At 37.2% G+C, this 26622-nt stretch overlaps 1 protein-coding gene across 1 annotated transcript in view; it reads left to right on the forward strand.

Moving 5' to 3' along the window:
- Positions 1–26622, forward strand: part of ppp1r16a (protein phosphatase 1, regulatory subunit 16A) — a 66037-nt gene that overhangs the window by 36658 nt on the left and 2757 nt on the right. Inside the window, exons 3-9 of the mRNA XM_051666766.1 lie at positions 3923–3993; positions 4116–4261; positions 4960–5063; positions 15916–16040; positions 16116–16241; positions 19976–20051; positions 22954–23083. Of these exons, the coding sequence (XP_051522726.1) occupies positions 3923–3993; positions 4116–4261; positions 4960–5063; positions 15916–16040; positions 16116–16241; positions 19976–20051; positions 22954–23083 (778 nt within the window). The remainder of the gene's footprint in view (positions 1–3922; positions 3994–4115; positions 4262–4959; positions 5064–15915; positions 16041–16115; positions 16242–19975; positions 20052–22953; positions 23084–26622) is intronic.

The raw sequence follows: 26622 nt of genomic DNA on the forward strand, positions 1-26622 counted from the left end.
CTGCCATCTGCGCCACTTCAGCTCGTCGTGTGTGTGTGTGTTTGTTTGTGTGTGTGTGTGTGTGATCGTGACAGCGACTGGCTTCAGAAAATGTTATGTCATCCTGTTGTGGTCTACCAATGTTATTACGCCAGACTGTTAATTGTTCAGCTAATTTTAATATATCGTTGCCTCAAAAATATATCGATAAAATAACATGCCGATCAATAATCGATATTTTATGACATCCCTAGTAATCGCCTGTAAAACAAATTAAATACTTTAAAATTTTAACAATCCTGTTGTTACAGTTTAGTAAAAACAAGTGTGTTCCAGCAGGGATGTGCTAATGCCACCCAAAACGTCCACACCCAAATGAAATGAAATTTTTTACAAGGAAAGGGTTTAAAATGCATCGATTTGATGATGAAAATTTTATACATTGATTACAAAGATTGATAATCCAATAAAATGACAAATAACACAAAAAGTGTCAGGATGCCATCTTGGATTACATGCAAAACATGACCAATAACATAAAATGTGTCAAGAGGCCATCTCGGATTACATGCACGCTCTCACAACCGATGTGGGCAGAGGAAACAAAAGTGCAAAGTTTATGCCTCCAGTTCGGCTTTCTGCATCATTATTCCTAATAGTGTGCGTTCATGTGATCTGAATAAGTGAATAGCCTCTTTCTTCCAAGCATAGGCCTTTTATGCACATTATGGAATATTTGGAGAATAGTACACGCCTAGACTCGTGGTTATTTCGAATTTTCGGCATGACTTTTCACAGCAATCAACATTTTGAATTAAAACAATGGATTCCTAATGAGCCAATCTCACCTGGAGTGAACATTTGCGCTGAATTGCACAGCGACAGAGAAGGTGTTTTTTTTTTTTTTTACAGTATGTGTGTCGTCTTTTTTCCTTCACCCAGAGAAGAAATGCCCTGACCATTTGCATCCCCTTTAAAAATCTAATGTGGATTGTCTTAATAATTTATTCCATCTTGCTGCATTGTTTTGCTTTTGCATTTAATCTTACGTGATTTCTCTTATATCTTATAATATAAAATATTTTTTTAATAAACAGCTTGACAGATCATAAGTGTTTTTCTTCTCCAAATATTAAGAATATTAATACTATTGCTGTTACTTGCAGTGCACTCTGTGTGCCTTTGAATACCAAAAACAAAATCTTATTGCTGTGCTATTTTTAATAGCCGTTAACAGCCTCGTCTGTTGTTAGCTGTATTAAAGTATCTACTAATGGGTCAGACTGAAAATGGGTTTTGTTGGGTGAGATCTGTGATTTATTGCGTGCACTCTTGGAGCATTTAAATTTCATCACGTATAATTAGGAACGTGCAGGGTTTTGAGTAAATATAACACAAGTAGATGTAAATGGCAATAAGATACAGTCAAACATTTGTTTTAACAGTTATTATGAGTGTGCATTATGCAGTGATTTTAAACAAATGCACTTAACACAAGTATATACAGTATGCATGACAGTGGCATATAATTAATATTGTTCCAAATGATAACATGTTTTAACCATTAAACCATTTATTACACTCGATTCATTCTGATCACCTTTCAGACTGTGTATACATGATAACACTGTCGGTCAATTTGTCCAGTAGGTGAACTGAAATAGTTTGTGAAGTGTTTCGAAAGTTTTCTTTCTCATTGAGCAAATCAACAGCGCACTCGTCATCGCTGCTTCAGCTGCAGAGAGATGCATTTTATTTTTTCAGTCTGCTCCCTAGAGAATCATTTACTTTTCTTGTTTGTTTTGCAAACTTGTCAAGTGGTTATCTCTTCTCACCCGGTGATGGGCGAAGGGCGGACCAGCTCAAAGGTACGTTGAGCCACCTACCATAGGGGGGTAAAATTGCTTGTCGATTTGCACCACCTATTGTAAAGGTGTGAATGTTCTAATGGCGAAAATTCGCTTAGGTTTTTATGGGAAAGGGCCATTTGCCGGAGATTCGCCTCTCATAATCGTGTTACATTTGATGTGAAAAGGCCTTTAATGGTGACCAACTTTTAAGGTCCAAAAAGGACATAAAGGCAGCATAAAAGTAATCTATAAGACTCCAGTGGTTAAATCCATATCTTCAGAAGCGATATGATAGGTGTGGGTGAGAAACAGATTAATATTTAAGTACTTTTTCACTATAAATTCTCCTCCCTGCTCAGTAGGTGGCGATATGCATGAAGAATGTGAATTGCCAAAAACAAAAGAAGAAGAATGTTAAAGTGAAATTGGAGATTGATAGTAAAAAATAGGACTTGATCTCTGGAGTCATATGGATAAATTTATGCTGCCTTTATGTGCTTTTGAAGCTTCAAAATTTCGGCACGCATTCACTTGCATCATGAGGACCAACAGAGCTGAAATATTCTTCTAAAAATCTTTGTGTTCAGCAAAATAAATAAATTCATACACATCTTGGATGGCATGAGGATGAGTAAATGATGAGAGAATTTTCATTTTTGGTGAACTATTCCTTCAAGTCATTCATGATGTTATCCTCCATTGATATTGGCTCAATCATTTTATTTTTAATGTTTATTTTTAATACAATATTTTTCTGTTTTTATATTTACAGTCACACATAAAACCCCTGTACTCCCTAAATTCGAAGAATGCTTAGTCTATTTATTGCATGCTTGCTTCTGTTGTACGCAGTGCGTAACCCGTTTATTTCTTATCCAAAAATCTCAGTTGCCTCCGCTTCTGAGACCGTCAATCCGTGCATCTTATCACATGGCTCGCTGTGCACGACACCGCAGAGACTCACAGCATATGGAGGCTCATGCTACTCTCCGCAATCCATGCACAACTTACCACGTGCCCCATTGAGAGCGTGAACCACTAATCGCGACCACGAGGAGGTTACCCCACATGACTCTATCCTCCCTAGCAACCGGGCCAATTTGGTTGTTTAGGAGACCTGGCTGGAGGCACTTGGCACACCATGGATTCGAATTTGCGACGCCAGGAGTGGTAGTCAGTGTCAGTACTTGCTGAGCTACCCAGGCCCCCATTTATTTTGATTTTGATCCTGTATAGTGCAAATGTCTCTCCATTTACATGTGTTTTTAGCCTTTTTTTGTGGGAAAATAATTATGAATCGTTCCAAAATAATCAAATCAAATTGTGACAATTTCAGATTTCAGGACTAAACAGGTCTACCAATTCTATTGATGAAAGTGGCATTCATTTGTTTTGGCATTATAACGTAACACAGGCCTCAGAAAAAAATTTAAGCTAAAAAAAAAATGAATGCAGTGGTTGTTAAAGGCAAATGTCACTTTTTGTGCATCAGTTCTTGCACACCCTGTTTTCCCTTGGCACACCCAGAACCTTCTGGCTATGGCACTGCTGCTGGTATTTGTTTGTGCACGAGTTTCCTCACTTGCTAAAGACAGAGGAAACATAAGTGGTTATTTCAATGAGAATGTGATTCTTTCTCACAGGTTGTTGCTGTAATTCCCTGTAGTTCCTAAATGTTTTGGTCAGCTATCCCTTTAACAGTTTAAGTCAGACCACCAGATTAGGGTCGGGGCCAGAAGGATGGCACAGGGTGGCATCTGCCACCCTAAAAATGAGCTTTGCTACCCCACTTGCAACCCCAACTCGGACCCCGCTTGTGTTCTGGAGACGGTGTGCAACGGCTTAACCCATCCGTGTCGCGCGTGGTCCATAACAACATTCCGCCTGTGTCTCGAAGGAAACAGCGTTCCTCCTCAGTAGATTAAGCTCATTCAAAAATGACTCCAGTGCTGCTGAGTAGATATTAACACAACTGTTCACTGTGAATGGCTCAGTGCTGTCTGTCATTCTTGTCATTGTTTGATAATAGAAACAAAACTACAAAAAATGTGTAGTTTTGGTGACTTTAGAGTGTTTGTGTTTGTTGATGACAGTACGACAGTTGCTGAATAACGGCGTGAGTCCAGATCTGTTCAACGAAGATGGACTCTCAGCGCTACATCAGGTACTTACTCAACACTTTTGTAATGTTGCACAAAGTGTATGTTTAAGAAGCAATCGCTTTAAAAATAATTGTGTTCAGTTGATACTGGCAGTTATATTGATTTGTGTTGTGCTTGTCTGCAGTGTTGTATAGATGATTTTGTGGATATGGCACGCTGTCTTCTGGACATGGGCGCGAGTGTGAACGTGTGCGACAGTGAGCTGTGGACTCCTCTACACGCGGCAGCCACCTGCGGACACACAGATCTCGTACAGTTACTGCTAGAGGCGTGAGTCTTCAAATCAATAATTAGTTTATTATGCTGATTTTATTGCTGAACAAATCTTGATATATTTCAGCCTTTGGAAAATATGCTCTTGTAAAATGCCACAGACTTCATTGAATGTTTTTGATTGATTGACAAAGACAAAACATTGAATCAATGGTGCATCCAAAAGCGAAAGCAGTTGTCTTGCTTCTTCATTGACCAGTCAGTCAATGACTTCTCAGGCAGTGTTTGTGTATGAGGGTGTATGGTTTCACAAAATAGTGTAGAATAAAGCAAAAGATAGCTTTTAATGATTTACAGGTCCTTTAATTTATGATCATATGGACAGAAAACAGTTACAGGTTACAGTTCGTCATTTTTTATTTTTGGGTTGCGATCCCTATCAGATTCGTGATCTGTTTTTATGCTCTCATACAGGTATGAAACACTTTTGAAACTGAATGACCAAATAAAAGTGAATTAAAATCATCACTATATCTACCATGTTGATTCAGTTTGTTTCAGCAATGAAATATACAATGTATCCTAGATATTTTATATTGCCCAGCCCTATGTCTTACACAACTTAAAAATAAACTCTGTAAATGTGTAGTTGGTCTGTGAGTGTTGTGCTTTTGCATGTAGCTTTTTTTTTTTGAATAGGCAAATGGCATGCTGTCTTTGATGCAGACTGTTGACTGTTGAGTGCATGTGTTCAGAGGTGCAGATCTGCTAGCCGTGAACGCTGACGGAAACATGCCGTACGATCTGTGTGAGGACGAAGCCACGCTGGAGGTCATAGAGATGATGATGGCAGAACAGGGTGAGTGTAATACAACATGACACAATGAAGACCTTGACAGAAAACAATACTGCATCGATCGTCAAGTTGTCAGGTGGAACAAAAAAAAAAAAAGACACGTATAAGACATAAATGAACAAATAGAAAAGTAACAGTTACTTATTTGAAGTAAAAAATAAATACTAAAAGTAACACGTTATTTTGCTTGCTACTTAAAAAATGTAGTATGTTTGCTTAACATTTACTTTGCATCACATTGCCCACGACACTTATGCTACCAGTAAAAGTTTGGACACACCTTCTCATTATTTATTATTAGGATGATATTATCCACATAAAGAATCCTAGTTACGAAACTATGAAATCCAAACTATGAAATAACACAAATAGAAGTATGGGAACTATATAGTGACCACAAACTGTTTCAACATACCTCAAATCCCCTTCCCAAGCGAGCATCGCAGACGGCCTCACAATCAATATAGTTTACATTAACTGCATGTTATTACCATACAATTCTTATTTAATCGTGATAAACTATACATCAGAAAGGTCTAATACTCCAGCTTTGATATTTAGCCACTGTTTCACAATAGAAATTCTACTGTGAGTGTAATTTCTTAATTTATGTCAACATATCAAAACATCAAAGCGAGAGTTATGAAAATGAAACCGTTATAAAGATGCGCACACCTATTCAGTGAATGAAGGTAAAATCATGCACAGAGTGAGATTTGTGAAAGTGTAAATCAAGTTGCAAGTGTAAGAAAAAAATTATTAGCAATACTTTAATGATTTGCAGAAGTGTTATTCATGTGTTGTGAATCTGTAACTTCATAGTAACACAAAGTAAATTTGATTTGTATTCTTGTGACTTCCTTTTTTTCCCCACGCTTACACTTTTGGCACTGTTTTTGCATCTAAACATGGCCAAAAACATTGAAAACCTGCAATCAGCAATATGCAAGCAAAGAAAGGGTGTCATGAACAGCAAAACGGATTGACCATGTAGAATCAGTCTGTATGTGTACAAATAAATTATTGCAAAAGTGTAAATGACTTGTTTGTGGCATAAGTATTTTCCAGAAATAATCAGATATACACTGTTCCATCTTCCCTTTTGTTGCGCTCACACTTGGCACAAATTTCTTACTGAAAAGAGTTTTGCAAGCGCGAGGGGGAAGGCGGGTCTACCTGCTTCTAGTAACCAATCAAATTAGGTTTTTGTTGAACAGTTTAGATTAACCTGATTGGTTTATTAACATGACAAACAGCTTCTTCATAACGCTGGGTTCACACATCCTCTGTGAGCGGAGCGTGGGTAGCAGGTTTTCGTTTCGGCGCCCATATTAACAGATGACACCGTTTACACTGCAAGCGTGAGTCGCGAGGTGACGCATCCCAGAAGCATCCCAGACATGGCAGTTAGTGGATAGTTTCTGCATTGAGCCTATTTTTGCCGTGCGGCTAACGCTGAACTCAGCAGCTCTGGGTACAGTACAACACTAAAATAATCAGGAGATTATAGAAAAGAGACAAAAGCAAATCAAAATTATTCAAACCAAACCTATAGTACACTACAATTTATATGTCTGCATGCAAGTAAACTCAATAAAATAAATTAATAAAGGAAAGAATTAATAAACTGCCAGACCTTTTGCCATTCTGTGTATATAGGTGTACAGTATAGACACAACATTAACCAATCACAACCAAGTGTGCTAATAAAGATGAAGTGCACGTGACAGCCCGCTGTTGTCCTTGAAGCAGCAATAACCTCAGCTTATTATGACCTTATTAAAGAATACATTTGGCATAGGATCCCATAGATTTCTTGCGCAGAGGCGCTGCTGTTTCCCGTGGGAAAAAACGCAGCCAATGTGATCATCCAACGCAACAGCCCCGCTCGCACCTCGCTCACGCCATGCTCACGGAGCCCGGCATAAGGCCCAGCGTCGTTCATCTGGGTATCTCTCCTCTCAAACAAAAATTAAACAGAAATATTAAAGGTGCCCTCAGTTATTTTTTTTTCCTTATTAAAAAGACCACTCACGTGAAAATGAAGACTCATAAGACTCAGTCATATCAGTAACCTTATAAAAGTTGTTTTATTCTACATGGAGAAGGTCCTCAAATTGAGGCTGCCATGTTAGAATCACATGACCTGCCGAACACTACTCACTTAATCTCAGTAACCGTCCTGTTATTTGACTCTTTCTCTAATTAATTAAAGTAATCATTGCTGACTGTGAATACTAAATTTCTACAATGGCAGCTGAAACTGAAAACTGATGATTTGAAATGATGCTGCATCCAAGCCTCTAGGTGTCAATGTAAGCCCAAAATGACACGAAGACAAAAGTTACTGAGTGCACCTTTAATACATACACGTTCTTTATTGCGAGTGTAAAGTTGAGCTGACACCATTTATTGATATAAATATGAATCTCAAATGGTGTTCAAATGTTTCTTCTTGTTGCTGTTCATTATTTGAATTTTATTTGAATTACTTTCATTATTTTCATTGGCCTGGCAAATGGATGGATGGATGGAACTTGCTGGAATCATAGAACTCATTCTAGAATACAAAATGATACAAGTAATCTGTCTGTCTGTCTGTCTATCTATCGAGAGCCTTTCATTTTATATTGCTTACTTTACTAATTTGTTTTCTTGCATGTGTTCTTCATACCAGCTAATTCCATCTATTCATCAAAATGCCTTGCCAATGATAATTAAAAGTAAATATAATTAAAATAATGAACAGCAAATAGAAGAAACATTTGAACACCAGATTGAGATTCATATTTACATCAATAAATGGTGTCAGCTCAACTTTACACTTGCAATAAAGAACGTGTATTATGTATTAATATTTAAGTTTAATATTTAAGATAGGAGAGATACCCAGAGGAATAACGCTGAGCCATATAAAAAAAGAAGCTGGCTGTAACGTTATTAAACCAATGTGTTCAGAGTAAACTGGTCAAGGAAAACCTCCATTGATTGGATACTAGAAGCAGGTAGACCCGCCTTCCCCCTGGCAAAACTCTTTTCAGTGAGAAATTCATGCCAAAAGTGTGAGCGCAACAAAGGGAAAATATTTGTCAAACACAAGTTATTTACACTTTTGCAGTAGTTTATTTTACACATACAGACTGATTCTATGCAGTCAATCCATTCAGCTGTTAATGACACCCTTTGCTTGCATATTGCTGATTGCAATGTTCTTGGCCATGTTTAGGCGCAGAAGAATACAAATCAAATTTACTTTAATATGAAATTATAGATTCACAACACATGAGTTACATTTATGCAGAGCATTAAAGTATTTCTAATATTTTTCCTTACGTTTGCAACCTGATTTACACCTTTACAAAATGTTCTGTGCGCATGCAATTTATGTTTAAGCTTGCAATTTGATTTACGCTTTCATAAATCTTACTCCATGCATGCAAATCATTTAGGCACTATTTTACCTTTATAAAACTCCCGTTGATTTGTCCCTAGCAGGCTTCAGTGAACAACATCTAATAAAACATTTAGTCCAAAGTGAGCAAATTTACAAAAATATTGATGGATTCTCATTTATGTGATAAATAATTATTCATTTTCTGCTAAATTATGTGATTATTAAGCACTGACACACTCAAATACTCAAATTTCCCTTCCTACTAGAATCTAGAGAGCACACAAGTTCAGTACCAACATGACAGGTACTTCCGCATACAATAGCATGTTCGAATATTAGCCTTATAAACTCTGTATAAAGCATAAACTAATAATTTGATCAATGAGACGTGTTGTAAATGGACGATTACAAAAATATATGGTTTGTCTATAATTTCCATGTGGTCTCGTATATTTGTATGTTTATTGACAGTTCAGGAGCTGTCACTACAGAAGAGCTGCACATCTGCTATCAGGGATACTCTGGATATTCTAGAAAATAGGGGTTGCCAACTTTCATGCATCCCAAGTAAATCTCACGCCAAATGACAAGACAACATAATTCAACGTAAAGTAAATAAAACATAGCAACAAATCTGCTCATAGGATGTTACATTTATCTCACATTCGGCCCGATAAAGATGCATCCCAAACTAAAATGGATTGTGTGAGGGTCATGCGAACCACCGCAGCACACACACAAGTGTGCTTCAGAGATAGTTGAGTGAGTCATCTTCACTGGATATTGCAATTCAGAGCATAAAACTTCTGCAATCCAGTTGAATTGTACAGAGAATATTCTATTTTAAAGCGCTACTGTATGGAGGATGTCAAACCTCTCCAAAAGCTGAACAGATTTGGCATTATTATCAGTATGTTTACTAATGAGGAAAAGAGGAGACAATGAGCCATGCATGCATCAACATTACACTACCTTTTAAATTACACATCACAATTACTATGTATCATGTTTTCACTTATAGTTAGCTGGTATTATGACAGAAACATTATATTTTCATGTGTAATGTTACATAGTTCACCCAAAAAAAAAAATATTCTCATCATTTTCTTACCCTTATGCCATCCCAGATGTGTATGACTTACTTACTTGTGCTTCCTTCAAACAAGGATTTTTAGAAGAATATTTCAGATCTGTAGGTCCATACAATAAAAGTAAATGGTGGCCAGAAATTTGAAGGTCAAAAAAGCATTTAAAGGCAGCATAAAAGTAATCTATATGATCCAGTGTTTAAATATTACATTTATTGTAAAAAGGGACTTAAATATTGACCTGTTTCTAACCCACACCTCTCATATTGCTTCTGAAGATATGGATTTAACCACTGGAGTCTTGTGGATTACTTTTATGCTGCCTTTATATGCTTTTTGGTAGGGCTGCCCCCTAATAGTCAACCAAACATTAGTCGATGAGAAGAGTCTTGGTCGACCAAGTTTTGATTGGTCGGTTGGTCGCAGAAAAAAAAAACTTCACAGGAAACCGACGAACACCAGTATTACTGCTGGTTGGATGCTAAGTGGTACTATGGGGTAATTTTCGTTACGCAGAGTTAGGGTTAAGCCTACACAATCAAGCAAGACACCTTGATTTCAAACTTTGAACTTTTTTTATTTTAACTAAAAATTCAAATGAAACTGGAAAAAAATTAAGTGTAATTAAAATGTGTGTTGTTCAACTTTTTGAAAGGTGGCTTTACAACAGTTGTGAAGGGCAACATCTCTCTGGCAAAGAACCTACTTCATCTGTGCATTCTCTATCAGTTGGGTATTTAGTTGTCCAGGAAAATACATCATGTGTGTGAATTTGTTTTGTTCCCTCATATTTAGTTATTAGTTATTATGATGGCGCCGTGGTTGGCTTCCTCGGTGTGGAGCTCCTCAGTTCTTTTGTTGTTTTTGTTTGTTTGTCCTGTGTTTAGTAATCTTTTTCCAGTCAGTTTTAACAGAGACGAACTGCTGAACATTCGACAGCATGTACCAGACAATCTTTTCCCGGTTTTCGAATATTCAGACGTTTTGCTAGACATTTTAGTTGGTGGCGCAGCTCTGCTGTTCAAGAGACGCAGGCGAGGGAGACGAGCCGGTGCGCTGGTCAACCTCCGTCGGCACGGATTTCGAACAGCGCTGCCGAGCATTCACTTAGCGAATCTCCGCTCTCTTCCTAACAAAACGGACGAACTACATCTCCTTACCTGCACAAACAAGGACTTTTCAACCTCTGCTGCCTTGTGCTTCACAGAAACCTGGCTGAGTGAAGCCGTTCCGGACAGCGCGTTGCATCTGCCGGGCTTCCAGCTGTTCAGAGCGGATCGCATCACGAGAGGCGGTGGAACATGCTTTTATATCAATGAAAGTTGGTGTACAGATGTAACAACATTAAAGAGGATGTGCTGTCCTAATTTGGAAGCGCTCTTTATTAACTGTAAGCCTTTCTACTCGCCGCAGGAGTTTATTCTGGTGAGTGTGTATATCACACCAAACGCGTGTTTGAACACAGCGCTGCAACAGCTGGCTGATCAAATCACAGACATGGAACAACAATACCTGGACTCAGTTATTATTATTTTGGGGATTTTAACAAAGCAAATCTCACACGTGAACTGCCAAAATACAAACAGCACATCACATGCCCCACCAGAGACAGGAACATACTGGATCATTGTTACACAACAATAAAGGATGCATTTCGCTCTGTCCCTAGAGCAGCTTTGGGACTCTCTGTTCACTGTCTGGTTCATCTTCTTCCAACCTACAGGCAGAAATTAAAATCAACCAAGCCAGTAGTAAGGACTGTAAAGAGATGGACCAATGAAGCAGAGCGGGAACTACAAGCCTGCTTCGATTGCACGGATTGGAGTGTTTTGAGGCTGCAGCCACAGACCTGGACAAGCTCACAGATACTGTTACATCATATATCAGTTTCTGTGAGGATATGTGCATTCCTACTAGGACTTATTTAAAGTTCAACCATGACAAATCGTGGTTTACAGCAGAGCTCAGGCAGCTTCGTCAGGCCAGAGAGGATACTTAAAGGGGTGGGGGATAAAGTCTTGTACAATCAGGCCAGAACACACTGAACAGGGAAATCAGAGTGGCTAAAAGAAGATACTCTGAGAAGCTGCAAAACACGTTTTCAGCTAACAACCCTGCATCAGTGTGGAGTGGCATGAAACAACTCACAAATTATAGGACTCCTACCCCCAACCCTGTAGGGAACCAACAACTGGCTGACGACTTGAATGTGTTCTACTGCAGATTTGAAAGGCCCAATCTCACACCCCACACCCACTCTGACCTTCACTTCACACAAACACCAACACCTCCTGCAACCCCCCTCCTCCCCCCTTCTGCTACTCAACCTGCACTTAAGATCTGTGAAGATGATGTGAGCCGCGTCTTTCGGAAACAAAAGACGAGGAAGGCTTCAGGCCCAGATGGTGTCTCACCAGCGTGTCTTCGATCCTGTGCTAACCAGCTGGCCCCCATCTTCACACAGATCTTCAATAGATCACTGGAGTAGTGTGAAGTCCCATGCTGCTTCAAATGCACAATCATTATTCCTGTCCCAAAGAAACCAAAAATCACAGGACTTAATGACTACAGATCTGTCGCCCTGAAGTCTGTGGTCATGAAATAATTTGAGAGACTGGTGTTGGCCCACCTGAAGAACATCACTGGACCCTTTCTAGATCCCCTTCAATTTGTTTATCGAGCAAACAGGTCTGTGGATGATGCAGTCAACATAGGATTGCATCATATCCTGCAACATCTGGACAGACCAGGGACATATGCAAGGATCCTTTTTGTGGACTTAAGTTCAGATTTCAACACCATCATCCCAGCTATACTCCAGAATAAATGACACCAACTCTCTGTTCCCATGTCTATCTGTCAGTGGATTACCAGCTTTCTGATGGATAGGCAGCAGCTTGTGAGTCAGGGGAAACTCACTTCTAGCAGCTGTACAATCAGCACTGGTGCCCCCCCAGGGATGTGTGCTCTCCCCACTACTCTTCTCCCTCTACACCAATGACTGCATCACCAAGGACCCCTCTGTAAAGCTCCTGAAGTTTGCAGATGACACCTCTGCACTTCAATATCTGTCTGGTTTGGTTCAACTACAAAATCAGACATCAGAAGACTACAAAGGACAGTTCGGACTGCAGAGAGGATTATTGGTTGCCCCCTGACCACCTTCAAAACTATACACTTCCAGAGTGAGGAAAAAGGCTGGAAAAATCACACTGGACCCCACTCACCCTGCCCACTACCTTTTTGAACTGTTGCCTTCTGGCCGATGCTTCAGAGCTCTGAGCACCAGAACCGTCAGGCACAGGAACAGTTTTTTCCCTCAATCTATCCATCTCATGAACAGTTAAATTGCCCCATTGAGCAATAACTATGTGCAATACACAGTTTAGTCTTTCTTATATTTATCCAACACATCCAACTTCTTCTGCCATTTCATTCCTCTGAGGAGAAAAAAAACACAAAAAAAAAAAAACATTTGCACTGTACATAACAGATTTGTATTTGCACTGTACATGACAGATTGTATGAGATTTGCACTACCCATGTGTATGTGTTTATGTATGTATGGGTGTGTCTGTACGTATGTGTATAATTATTTTTTATTATTATAAAAAGTAGTCTTGCTGCTGTTTTTGTTTTGTTTTTGTATTGTTGTACACTGGGAGCTCCTGTCACCAAGACAAATTCCTTGTATGTGTAAGCATACTTAGCAATAAAGCTGATTCTGATTTTATATATATATATATATATATATATATATATATATATCTCGCAATATCCATTACATCGGCAACCCACGAGCTGAGGGATAGTTGAATATTCTTGCTTTAGTGATTTTGCATTGAAAGTTTAATTTATTTAATAAACGAAAAACTTAAATCAAATACATTTCTAAATTAAAATTGCACTCCAAATGAAAAAGCAATTAAAATAATGAAGTGATAAAAGAATAATATATATATGTATACACCTTTCCATTTACTGTCAGGCAAGTATCCATCTAAACATGGTGGAAAATTACAAAAATGATGACATAAAAACAATTCTGAATGTAAAAATAATAATTATAATGGTGATAATAATCACTGAAATATAAATCATGGTTTGAGGTGAATGTGTTTTTGTATTATTTTATGTTTTAAACACAGATGTATAGGCTGCGGAGTTGTGTTCACAATGAACTGCTCTGTGGAAATAAAGCGAACTGAACTCAAAGCACCTCCTGAGCTGAGATGTCTGAGGTCGTTTGCAGCACTCATAGACGATACTGTTCTTGCAAAAAAAAATTCAGAAGACAGAAACAAAGAAAGAGTGAGAACCTTTTACATGCGTGTGTTCCACGGGACTGCACGCATTCGTACAAACAGCGTGTCATACATGTGCATAGACGGCTTTTCTGTCATCTGTTCTTAATAATATAATAAAGTGTGTTTCTTCAAGCACGTGTCTGTGTGTCTATGGGCAAATTATTTGTAATATTAATTTGATAATAATAATAATAATAATAGCCTAATAATAATAATAATTTAATACATTAATGGGAAAATGAGCCAAATCATCAAAGGAATCAGCTATTGGTGATCACTCTGACCATCGTCCATCCCAGAGTCTGTTGGCACAATCCTAATGTGCATTTCTCTCTATAAATTAACAAAATGTTCAGACAGTCTCCTTGCTGGTTTTTCCGACATATTCAGAATCATTACTGCTTTTGCCGGTGTCGCTGCGGCTCGCTTCGTGCGTGTGCTTATAAAATTTATATTTTAAAGGCTCGTTATTATGGTTTAGTATTTCTCTGTAATGTAGAACAGTGTTAGCAATGTTACTTAACATTCTTTCTCAGACCTGGAACTCAAACCATTTTCTGATGCCCCCCAAAATATATATATTTAAGTAATTAAATTAATATCATAAACATGCGACAACTAGTCGACTAATGGCTTAAACTAACGACTACTAGTCGACTAGGAAAATCTTTGGTCGGGGGCAGCCCTGTATGACTTGCTTTCTTCTTTCTTCAGAAGAAAGAAAGTCATACACATGAGGGATGGCATGAGGGTGAGTAAATGATGAGAGAATTTTCATTTTTGGGTAACTATCCCTTTAAGACTGATGAAAACAAACTTTTCACTAGAAGCACATTCTTAACTTAGTAAAAATGTGTACAGTCACAACATTATAACTAGCCTATAGAAATAAAGTGCTAATTAAATTAAATAGTTTGATTAGTATAGAATAGAACAGTTTGGTTTCCTATAGTGCTTTGAAAAAAAAACTTGTCAAATTCAAAAGGTTCCATCAAAATAAGGTTATCAAAACAACTCCAACATATCAAATGTAAACATGCAATTAAGTTATTTAGTTAATTTTTTTCTTAAAGGGTTCATAATTATCAAAATATAATTTTATATTGAACAACATTTTTAACTACATTATGGGTATCGTTTTAAAGCTTAAAAGCTATACTTTACAATGCATGTAGGCACTATGACCAAAACTGAACAAGTGCTTGAAATTTGCAGACAAATCAGAAGTGTTCCATTTTTTGCACTGTACATATTATTGTAATTGGTAATAACATCAAACTGATCAAATAGCCATCTTCCATATGTCGATGGAAAGCTCTTAATGAGTAGAATACAACCAGTCATCTTTTACTTACAGACAAAAATGTAGCGAGTAATAGCTAAGTACATGTCTTTGACATAGATGTTACATGTAAACAGGTGATGCTTATAAGCCGTGTTTATAACAAAAATAATCAAAACATAAAATATCACATACCATTACATAGAGTAGGGGGTTTCCATTAAAATGAGCCCGCACACAATGTAATCGGATGCATAGATCATAAGATAATCCACACAAAGCACACAATGTGCTATCTAGCTAAAAACACATTGGCTTTCTTGGATCAGATGACTTCATCAGAAATGATGGAATATGTTGACAAGCGTCACGACACACTAAACCAATCGTATTAGGGTTCAGATCGCTGCAACCAGAGGTGGAAGGCATCTAAATATGGGCAGAGAGGATAGTTCAGTTACACATTTCCACCAGGAGATGGCGCCAAGTACATCAAACAGACTCAGTGAATTGTAAAATACAGCAATTGTAAAATTTAATACAATAAATTTGAGCTTTTCTAACTATTTTTCTTCTTGATTTTTATTAATTCTGACTTTTGAACAGCAAACTTCCAAGTGTCTACTTTCAAAGAGACTACAATTATGTCTATAATACAATGTGGTGATGAACTACAGCCATTGTATTTTGAGTAGGTCCTTTGAAGGCTTATGCTCAAAACAAGGGGGTGCATGGCAACACGATATACACCCGCAGGTTCCTGCATCTCATGGTTTGTGTGCAGGTGTCACTCAAGAGCGAATTGATGAATGTCGCAGAGCTAAAGAGAGAGAGATGCTGTGTGACCTGCGAGAGCTTCTGGCGAATGGAGCTGATCTGAACGTGAAGGACCAGCAGGGGGCAACACTGGTGAGAAACACACACGCATAAACCCTTACAGATAGTGTTTTTCTACAACAAATAATAAGTGTTTTCTGTTTGTAGCTGCATATAGCCGCTGCTAATGGATACGTGTCAGTGGGGGAGTTGTTGCTAGAAAACAAAGTGTCGCCTGATGACAGGGATGCTGATGGGTGGACGGCGCTCCACGCTGCTGCCTGCTGGGGACATGTGAGTACTGACACATGACTGCCAGCGTTTAATAAGCAGTGTATGTAAATATATGTGAAAATACAGATGTGACCTCTGAGAATGCACATCAAATGGAAACAGATCCTGTGATTTTATGTGGTGTGATTCAACATTAAGCAGAGCAGGAGAGACATGATCAATAGGGCGCAGTCGTGTTTCATACTCGGAACAAACACGGATTGCTAATGGTTTAGTCCAGGGCTCGGCAACCCTTTTGACAAAGTGAAAAAAAAAATTATATTCCTTGTTAATCCTTGTTAGTTTTTCATCATTTGTCACATTTTATCTTTTTAAAATTAACAAATCAATGTATTCAATCAGGAAACATGATATTATATACGATATTATATTATAGCCCAACTTGTTGGCAAAGGCTATTTACACTAACTCTGCCCACCATTGCTCAGACCAAGCAACAAATTTCTTTGGGGTCAACTGCTGGTCAAATGAAGGCACGCATATTTGAATTTTTAACAGAATTAGTTGAACATTGAATTACGTTGAATTAGTTAACATGTTAGATGTTTAGTGGGTTAAGAGAACAGAGTGACTTTTTGCACTCCAATTTGCACTCTTAATATTTCCTATAATACTACTCATAAATAAAAGTGATTTCTCGCAGTGATTTGGTCACAGTGAAGGTTGTGGATATTGAGAGAAGTGTTTGATCTGGATAAAATAACCATGATTTTACTGTAGTAATATTGTAGTAACCATGTTTTTTGGTGGAAACCATAGTTTTGATGCAGTTAAGCATGGTGTTACTACGGAAATATGTTGTTAATATACAGTTTAATTTTGTGGTTACTATGATTTTACTTCAAAATAAATTACTCTAAATAAACACAATAAAAACTCTGCAGTTATGCCCCTATACTTTGTTAGTGTTTAAACAGGAGTGTAATAGTATCTGCCACTATTTATTTTTTCTTTTTAGACTTGATAGTGTAAATATCATCTTTTTTATATTGCATTTAGTATTTTTTGTTACTTTTTTATTGTTTAATTGCATAATTTGTACTATTTATAAGTGTTTTCATTGATTTGCTGAACACATGCTAAAAACCTCTTAAAGAGTGGAAATGTTCACAAGAGAGACTCGAACCTGCTATACGAGATTAGCATTAAATGTTTATTTTGTTTTTGTTTTTGATCAACATCTGACTGTATAGAACAGAAAGGGTATTAAGAGACATTGTTCAATGACAAATGGAGTGCGTGCATCTCGTCTTTAGACACACAGAAAGTGTAAATCCAAACTTTTACTGTCAACACACAGTGAAAGGATCTCTCTGCTGAATACATCACCACTATACTACACAATTACTGGTGTGCGAAATCTAAACATTTACCAGCCAGTTGCCAAATATATACATTTTAGTAGCATAGCACGTAATTTGGTTGTAAATGCGTGGATGGTTGCACATAAAGTAAAAGATCAATCTTGGGATTTAAGAATCGATATTGAGATCGTTCAAAGGAAGATTGCGATGCATTGGAAAATCAATATTTTTACCCACCCCTAATATTTGTCCAGTTCCAAATAAAGAGAAACTTATAGGCAAGGCAAGTTATAGAGCACATTTCATACACAAAGGGGTTTACATAAAAATTATAAAGAAAATATAAGATCAAATAAAATTTGAAACCAATTAAGAACAAGAAATAAGAATAAAAAGTAATAAAATAAATGTAAAAAATATTTGCTCATTGGATGTTTTTTTTTTTTTTGTTTTTGCCATCATTCGGAGTAAATTCTAGAGTGTTGTGCATGAAAATCCCAGTAGATCAGCAGTTACAGAAATACTCAAACCAGCCCATCTGGCACCAACAATCATGCCACGGTCCAAATCACTGAGATCATATTTTTTCCCCATTTTGATGGTTGATTTGAACATTAACTGAAGCTCCTGACCTGTATCTGCATGATTTTATCACTTCTGCCACACGATTGGCTGATTATATAATCGCATGGATGATTGTTTGTGCCACATGGGTTGGTTTGAGTATTTCTGTAACTGCTGATCTCCTGGGATTTTCAAACACAACAGTTTCTAGAATTTACTCTTGAATGGTGCCAAAAACAAAAAACATCCAGTGAGGGGCAGTTCTGCGGATGGAAATGCCTTGTTGAGAGAGGTCAACAGAGAATGGCCAGACTGGTTCGAACTGACAAAGTCTACGGTAACTCAGATAACCGCTCTGTACAACTGTGGTGAGAAGAATATCATCTCAGAATGCTATTCAGATATGCGGGTTGACATTGTTTTGGCGGCACGAGGGGGACCTACACAATATTAGGCAGGTGGTTTTAATGTTGTGGCTGATCGGTGTATAAGAAAGGAATAGTCATCAGATTATCCGCTTAAGATAATAAATAAGGATGATTATAAAGTGCCGCTGTGAGCAGTATTAGACTACGCTGCTATTCACTTCCAACGCGGCACATGACTCTCCAACTCGGCGTATTTTAAATGCCTCCAGACCCTTTTCTCATGGGATGGTAAGCTCAATCATCATAACTTTTCAAGCTGATGTCGACCATAACACTACGTCCAGCCTCAGTGAAGTAATGGGGATTTCAGAAGGAATTTTTAGTTGCTGACCGAGGTCAACATTTATTGTCCAGTCACTTCCTGGTGCCAGGATTGATCTGGCTTCCCTTCATGCAATGCCTTGCACGGCCTCTCCCTTTTTAACAAAATCAATAAACTGCCTCTGAGGAGCATTGTGGCCATTGTTTTCCTTTACACTCAAATTATTCATGATTTGTATTACACATAACTAATATTGGCATTAGATAAATGCTTTATAGCAAGAGAGGAATTGGCTCCCCAGCTGAGCCTGGTTCCTCCCAAGGTTTTTTTCAACATTAACTAATATCTTATTTGCAATAATATGGACTGATCTTGTCCATAATATCTGTTAACTCCCACATATTTATAAGTCAGTGTGTTTTTCTATCTATCTACCTGTCTATATATCTTAGATCAGTCACTAAATTGTAGCAAGTGTTGTCTTTTCTACAACATGATGCAATATTTGCATGGAACTAGAAAAAAATAGTCATAGAGAGCACTTTCTTTAAATGATCAATCATTTGTGCTGCGGCATCATTCAGCTATTTGAATTCAAATTTTTGTCAAGGTTTACAACAAATATCCAGTTTCCAAATGCATCACAGAGCAGGAATGTTTTTAGCAATCCAGCGATATTTCTGTAAGATTGCAACTTATTTACTGTTCTAAAGACTTACTAATTTTTGCTGTTTTTGGTTTTTAAGAACTGGATGAAGAACGCCAAATCTTACGTTGCACTGTCTTGGTGATCAAACATTCACTTTTGTTAAAAACTGACATTTTACAAGATTCATTGTATAGAGCATTTGTCATAAACTTGAGATGAGTTTGGATGCTTTTAGTTCATGTCTGTTAGCTTTGAGGTTGTCTATATGATGGGGTACTTCTAAAAGTTGACAAAATGAACATTTACCTGATATACATATTTAAAATTTACAGTCTATTTTACATGTTTTGTTGGCCTGTGATGTAAACTAAAGGCTATTTCTAACAAGTAATGAGCCCTTTAATATATCCCTCCACAACTTCCAAATATGTCATGTGCCTTTTAGTCATAAAGCACTTACAGTGTATCGTCACATTGAGTCTAAAGTGTATTTGTAATAATTATGTTTTTGTTTGTGCTCCTTGTAGATGCAGATGGTGGAAATGCTGGTGGCTCATGGTGCGAGTTTAAACGCAAAGTCTGAGTTGGATGAAACGCCACTGGGTAAGACGCATCCCACATTTGAACATGAGTGACATTATTTTTGCATTTAAAAAAGTGACTTTTTCTTGTGGTCACTTGGCTGATACCACACTAAAAAGAGAGAAGAGAGATTTCTTGCTGCACACTCAGAATGTATGATGACTGTAGAAACCACTTCAATATAAAAAACAAAGCCAAATCCTGGACATTTTAGGCAATTTAGAAATCCTGGCCAGACCCCTTTTTTAAGATTTGAAAAAGAGGACATGACCAGGAAAAAGAGGATGTATGTTCACCTTAGTCAGTTCTATTTAACAGTTCGCACAGTTGGGGAATGTAAAGTTTTTTTTTACTTTTGTGTTATTTTTGCATTAAAAAGTGCCTTTTTCCTCATGTTCACTTGGCTGAGAGTCCATGAGAGAAAGAGAGAGAGCGGGGAGCCACGTAAAGATGGTTATATTGAAAGCTGATTTACTAGGTTTAAATGTTTTTTTTTTTTTCTTTTTATCTGTCAAAATGATGGACAGCATTTTGAATAATCTGTCATTGTTTTAAAAAAAATCAGTAAATGGCAGGGTATTTTTGGTTATCGCAACCTCAGGGTTGTGTTGTCATGTTACTGTGTTGTGTTGTTGTGGCATGTTATTGTGTTACTGTCTTGTATTGATGTGTTGTGCTGTATTGTTGTTTTATTGTGTTATTATTTTGTTTTGTGTAGTTTTGTTAGTGTGTTTTTGTTTTGTGCTGTTGTGTAATTTGTGTCGTTGTTATTGTGTCACTGCATTGTGGTGTTGTGTTCAGGGTTAACGTACGTAATCAGAATACAAAAAAGAAGTAACCATATTCAGCCCTTGTTACGTTTTCAAGCGCCTGTATTCAGATTAGTTATTTTGTACTGTTTTAAAGTGAGTTATTTTGTTTAAAAAACATTTTTTAAAAGGTGTCGAAAGAATTTAGATTGATCAAGTTGTTCCAAAGATATAAAGCCAAGCTTTCACTACATGATTTGCAGTCGCCGCCCTGCACCTGTTTTTCATCATGTTGTTGCGAACATTACAGGACTGTAGTGTATAAACTACATGACCATTCATCCCCAACTGAGGACATGTGTACACTGGTATTAAAATGTACAAGCGAAACACATCACCATAACACCTGGTCATCTCTTTTGACCACTTGTGTTCAGATTTTAAGGAGAGAGTCTCTGATTTCATGAGGACATACATCAATTATTACATCTGTGTTTTAATAAATGATAATAATGTACAAAATATAAAAGACTAGAAAGAAAAGCGCTAAAAACCAGTGCACAGTTTCTCTTAATTATTCACAAACATGACGTTTAGAGCAGAATTCTGAGGGTTTTTTTAGTGCAGAAAGCTACCTGTAATTTTCCGATCGTAGCCTACGCTTATTTGCCTTTAAATCTGCGTGGAACCAGCGAAAAGCTGGTCGTTACAGCTGCCCTTAGCGTCATCCCGTTTCAAACAGATTGCCAAAAATGCATGCAAAATGCAAAATTAAGATAACGAAATTCATTCACAAACTCAAGCAGTTTATTCTTGATAACATGTCAACAAACATGAAAGAACGGCTCTCGCTTCTTTTCATTTTATTTTCTAATAATTTTTTGTCTTCTGCTTCCTAATACCATGTCTTAAGAGTTCTATCTGACCTATTTTCTCTGCCTTGTGAATCAGTCAAGTTTAATTATATAAGTAGGCTTATGTACCAATAATAATAATAATAATATAAATACTATTATATTAATAATACATACATAATATTCATAATATCATCTTTTTGTCTATCTTCAATATATGTATTATCTATTTTCAATAAACATAAAAACTGATTTAGCAGCAAGGTCTTCTCTCACAGCATTTCAGTTAGTAACATGTTCAGTGCATTTTGGCAATTTTAAAGTAGTAAGTTTTAAAGGGATAGTTCACCCAAAATGAAAATTCCGTCATCACTTACTCACCTTCAAGTTTTACATTTTGTATTCACATTCATTGTATGGAAAATAAATGCAGTTAAAGTGAATTGTGGCTGGGACTAATGCTGCCTTCATATGCTATCGTAATTATCCTACTTCTACTTCTTAAGTCGTAATTACGAGCACGTCATGTTCAAGTGCTTTGTTGTCAGAAAGAAAAGGAAAAATGGAGGACGGCAGGCTAATTCTTGCATATTTCTTGCGGAAATCTTATTTTGACAACGTAATACATGTTATTCAGCTTGCCTTGCTGACGATAATGGAATTTTGGTCAAATACATGTATTTTTTTGGTTACTGATATATAAAAATGAGTATGACCGAAATGGCGAGCGATTAGGTATCTTCATTATGAAAACTTTATAAAAACATAATTTGCTACAGAAACCTTACTGTCCTCCGCCATGTTGAAACTTTACGTCTCCTTGGAAACTCAGGTATTCAAATTATTTCAGTTTCCCAGTCATAATTGTGACTTGAGGGGCCGTTCATGTGCAGCTTATAAATAGGAAACTTGTATGTACAATAATTCCCTTAGCATGTGAAGGCAGCATAACAATCTATCTCATCTCCTTTTGTATTCCAAAGACGAGAGAAATTCATATGCGCTTGGAACAACATGAGGTTGAGTAATGATGATAGAATTGTCATTTTTGGGTGAACTATCCTTTTAACTACCTGTTTAAGTATTTGTTAAAGATATGAGTCATCTAGTTTAAGAATTGAATTTCAAGTCCTGTTCATCAAAGTTCAAATGGTATGCCATATCCATGTGTCCACCACATCCACAGGATCTATTCTTTCTCATTTTGCTATTTTGGTCATGTTCTCTTCACATGTGCTTAGACCCTGATGATTGCTGCTTGTGGCTTTATTTGTGTTAAATGGATTGGTGTCATTGTGTTATTTTGTTGTTGTGTTGCAGATGTTTGTGCTGATGAGGAGGTTCGGGCTAAAATGATCGAGCTGAAACACAAACATGACGCCATCATGAAGGGTCAGGACAAACACAAGAACGCACTGCAGAGACTAGTGTCCAGCACAGGCAGCAGAGGGTAAGAGACCTTTATTTTGATTGAGGTTATTAATTTAGAATATAATATACATGAAAATAAATCTGCATGCCATTCTTGTCCAAAACAATCTGAGAACTGTGTTCCAGTTTTAAACAGCCTTATCAGTACATCAAGACTAAACTTATGCCTACACTTCAAAACAAATTTTTTTCTGTCTTCCTGGTAAGTTCCTACTCACAAGTTCAGAAATCATAATGTGATGTGTATTTAAGTGATTTTGGTCAGAGTAATATCACTTAAATATTCTTTGATAAGAGAGCCAGGAATTTTTATAAAAACTAGTTCAACAAAATAACGAGTAAATAATGTGCATTAAATTTGTAATGGATGCTTAAACTGTATTTATCATTCTTTTATTGCCACCGAGAATGATGGAAAATGAGGTTTGAACACAACCCCAATTCCTTTTATAAACCAGCTAAATAAGTATTTAATCACAAAGCAGAGGCTGCTTCTGAACAGGAGATGCTGAGATGCTATTCTTTTCATCACAGTTGTACAGATCGGTTTTCTGAGTTACCATAGACTTTGTCAGCTCGAACCAGTCTGGCCATTCTCTGTTGGCGTTTCATCCGCAGAACTGCCGCTCACTGGATGTTGTTTTTTTTTTTTTTTTTTTTTTTTTTTTTTTTGGCACCATTCAGAGTAAACTCTAGAGACTGTTGTGTGTGAAAATCCCAGGAGATCAGCAGTTACAGAAATACTCAAACCAGCCCGTCTGGCACCAACAATCATCCATGCGATTATCTAATCAGCCAATCGTGTGGCAGTACTGCATAAAATCATTCAGATACGGGTCAGGAGCTTCAGTTAATGTTCACATCAACCATCAGAATGGGGAAAAAATGTTCTGTGGACGGAAATGCCTTGTTGATGAGAGAGGTCAACAGAGAATGGCCAGACTGGTTCGAACTGACAAAGTCTACGGTAACTCAGATAACCGCTCTGTACAATTGTTGTGAGAAGTATAGCATCTCAGAATGTATGTCCTCTTCTCCTCTTAGATCAAAGTGTTCTGACATCTTTGTTTAAATTTGCTTCAATTTGTTTATGGCATTCGGTCTGAACAGCACTCCTCCTACTCCGTTGTAAACAGCACTGCTCATCCGGGTATGTCGCGCATGCGTCACTTCTCGTGTGAACATGGCAATGCCAATATGCCACACGAGAGACCGCATGACCTCAGCCCTCTCATGAAAGTGCATACCGCTGCTTAACGGAAGTGATTATTTATAGTTAAAAAATACTTAAATATTTACATTTTTCGCACCAAAAGCGATCCTATCACTTTATAACATTCGTTTAACCACTGGAGTCATGTGGATGACATTAATGCTGATTGTCTGTGCTTTTGGAGCATCAAAAATCGTGTTACCATCCACTTCCATTATTAGGACCTACTGAGCTGAGATATTTTTCTATTTTTCTTCAAATGTGTTCTGTTGAAGAAAGATAGTCATATACATCTGGGATGGCATGAGGGTGAGTAAATGATGAGAGAATATTCATTTTTGGGTGAACTATCCCTTTAAGAGAAATAACATAAAACCAACAAAATATCAAAAGAGTGTCGCCTGTTTTACATATTATGTGTTTGCGAGGGGTGAGCTGCTGCTTGACTTTAACAGGAGACATGCTTTGAGTTTTCATCGCATCTGTACTGTATGACTATACAGAAAATAAAGTGATTTCTGAATTACTACAATGCTTTTGTCCAGGGATAACGGACATAAATAATATGTTTATCTAATGAAGATGTTTATGTAATTGAAATCTATTATAAACTTAACCATCATTAAATCTAATTTACATGAGGAAAGTGTTTCATGCCTGTTACTGCCTGGTTAACATTTTCAACATGTTTTCCACTGAGTTCAGCATGTGTTGCTGTAGGCTTCAGGATGGGACACAGCATCGCATGTAATTACGATTCTGCACAGTGCAGAAAAGTTGTCAATTAGTCCATTCGTTTGAATAAAATAATGTTTAGATTTATCCCCGTAAAATCCTACATGGATTAAGACTGTTTGCTCTGTCTTTACCTGGGACATGTCCCACTTTTCACTGTATGATTGGCAGCCGCTTGTACGGCATCAAACAAAAGAAACGATGCAAAGATATTTACTGTAATTTTAAGTTGTTTTTGATTTTGTATATTACTGTATTTTAATGCATTAATTTATTAAATGCATATGCATTATTTAATAACCAGTGAAAATATAATAATATAAATTACTTTTCCATATGCATTTGACACCCTTTCTCTAAAGGTTTTAAAGGGGCTGACTGCATGCCACTGATAGTTTGACATCAATGGGTTTTTTTTTTGTCCTAGATGACTTGATAAAGGTTTTAACTTTGATCATTTGGGGAACAGACAGTCTCTATGTGATGATATCTATGAGTCACAGTCTCTGTGTTATATTTTATATGACCTGTGTGACGTCTCAAGGCAGCAAGCAGACGGTTGGTTTAGCCAGTCTGTCTACTTCCTGACCTGGCCTCTGGTGAGTCAAATACTAACACTATTAAAGAAATAGTTTACCCAAAAATTATAAATATCTCATTTACTCATACTCATGCCGTCCTCAACTCGTATTACTTTCTTCTGCAGAACACACAAAATATATTTTGATGGAGATGATATCCATACAGTGCAAGTCAATGGAGTCCAACTCCTTCAAGTTCTAAAAAGGACTTAAAGGCAGCATAAAGCAAATCCGAACGACTCAAGTGGTGTAATCCATGTCTTCTGAAGTGATCTGATTGGTTTTGGGTGAGTACAGACCAAAATGTAACTCCTTTTTCACTATAAATCTTGCCATCTGCAATCTCCTAGGCACAATCATGATTTGAAGCCTCGATTACACTTCCTCGTGCTTGATGCATGCACAAAGCATGTGTGCAGTGCTCTGCGCATGTGTCAAGCTCCCTGGGCATGTGTCAAGTGCTCGGAAGTGTAAGGAAGTTTTAAATTATGATTGTGTGTAGTTCTCACCCAAAATGGGTCATATATACTTAAGAAGACATGGATTTAACCACTGGAGTTGAATGGATTACCTTTATGTCCTTTTTGGAGCTTGGAAGTGTTGGACCCTATTGACTTGCATTGTATGGATATAGTCACATTATATCACCATCAAAATATATTTTTTTGTGTTCTGCAGAAAAAAAGTCAAGCAAGTTTGAGACGGAATAAGGGTGAGTAAATTATGAGAGAATTGTCATTTGTGTGTGAACTATTCCTTTAAAGCTTTTTGCCAGATTTCAAGAAAGGAGAGTGGCATCTTTCCATTAGGGATGGAGTCAGTCTCTCTTTAGTAGGTCAGGTCTACCCCAAAAACTCGTCCAATAATCTATAAATCTCATTCTATTCTGTGGATACCACTTAGATATCCAGCCATTCAGTGACAGTAATCTACTATATATGTCATCACCACGGACCGGAGCATATTACTATGTCTGACATCAGATTTGCAAGTTCACACACCTCTTTAATGTTATCTTTAGTGATCTCT

This window comes from Myxocyprinus asiaticus, chromosome 32 (assembly GCF_019703515.2).
Source record: "Myxocyprinus asiaticus isolate MX2 ecotype Aquarium Trade chromosome 32, UBuf_Myxa_2, whole genome shotgun sequence".
In the NCBI taxonomy this organism is placed as follows: domain Eukaryota; kingdom Metazoa; phylum Chordata; class Actinopteri; order Cypriniformes; family Catostomidae; genus Myxocyprinus; species Myxocyprinus asiaticus.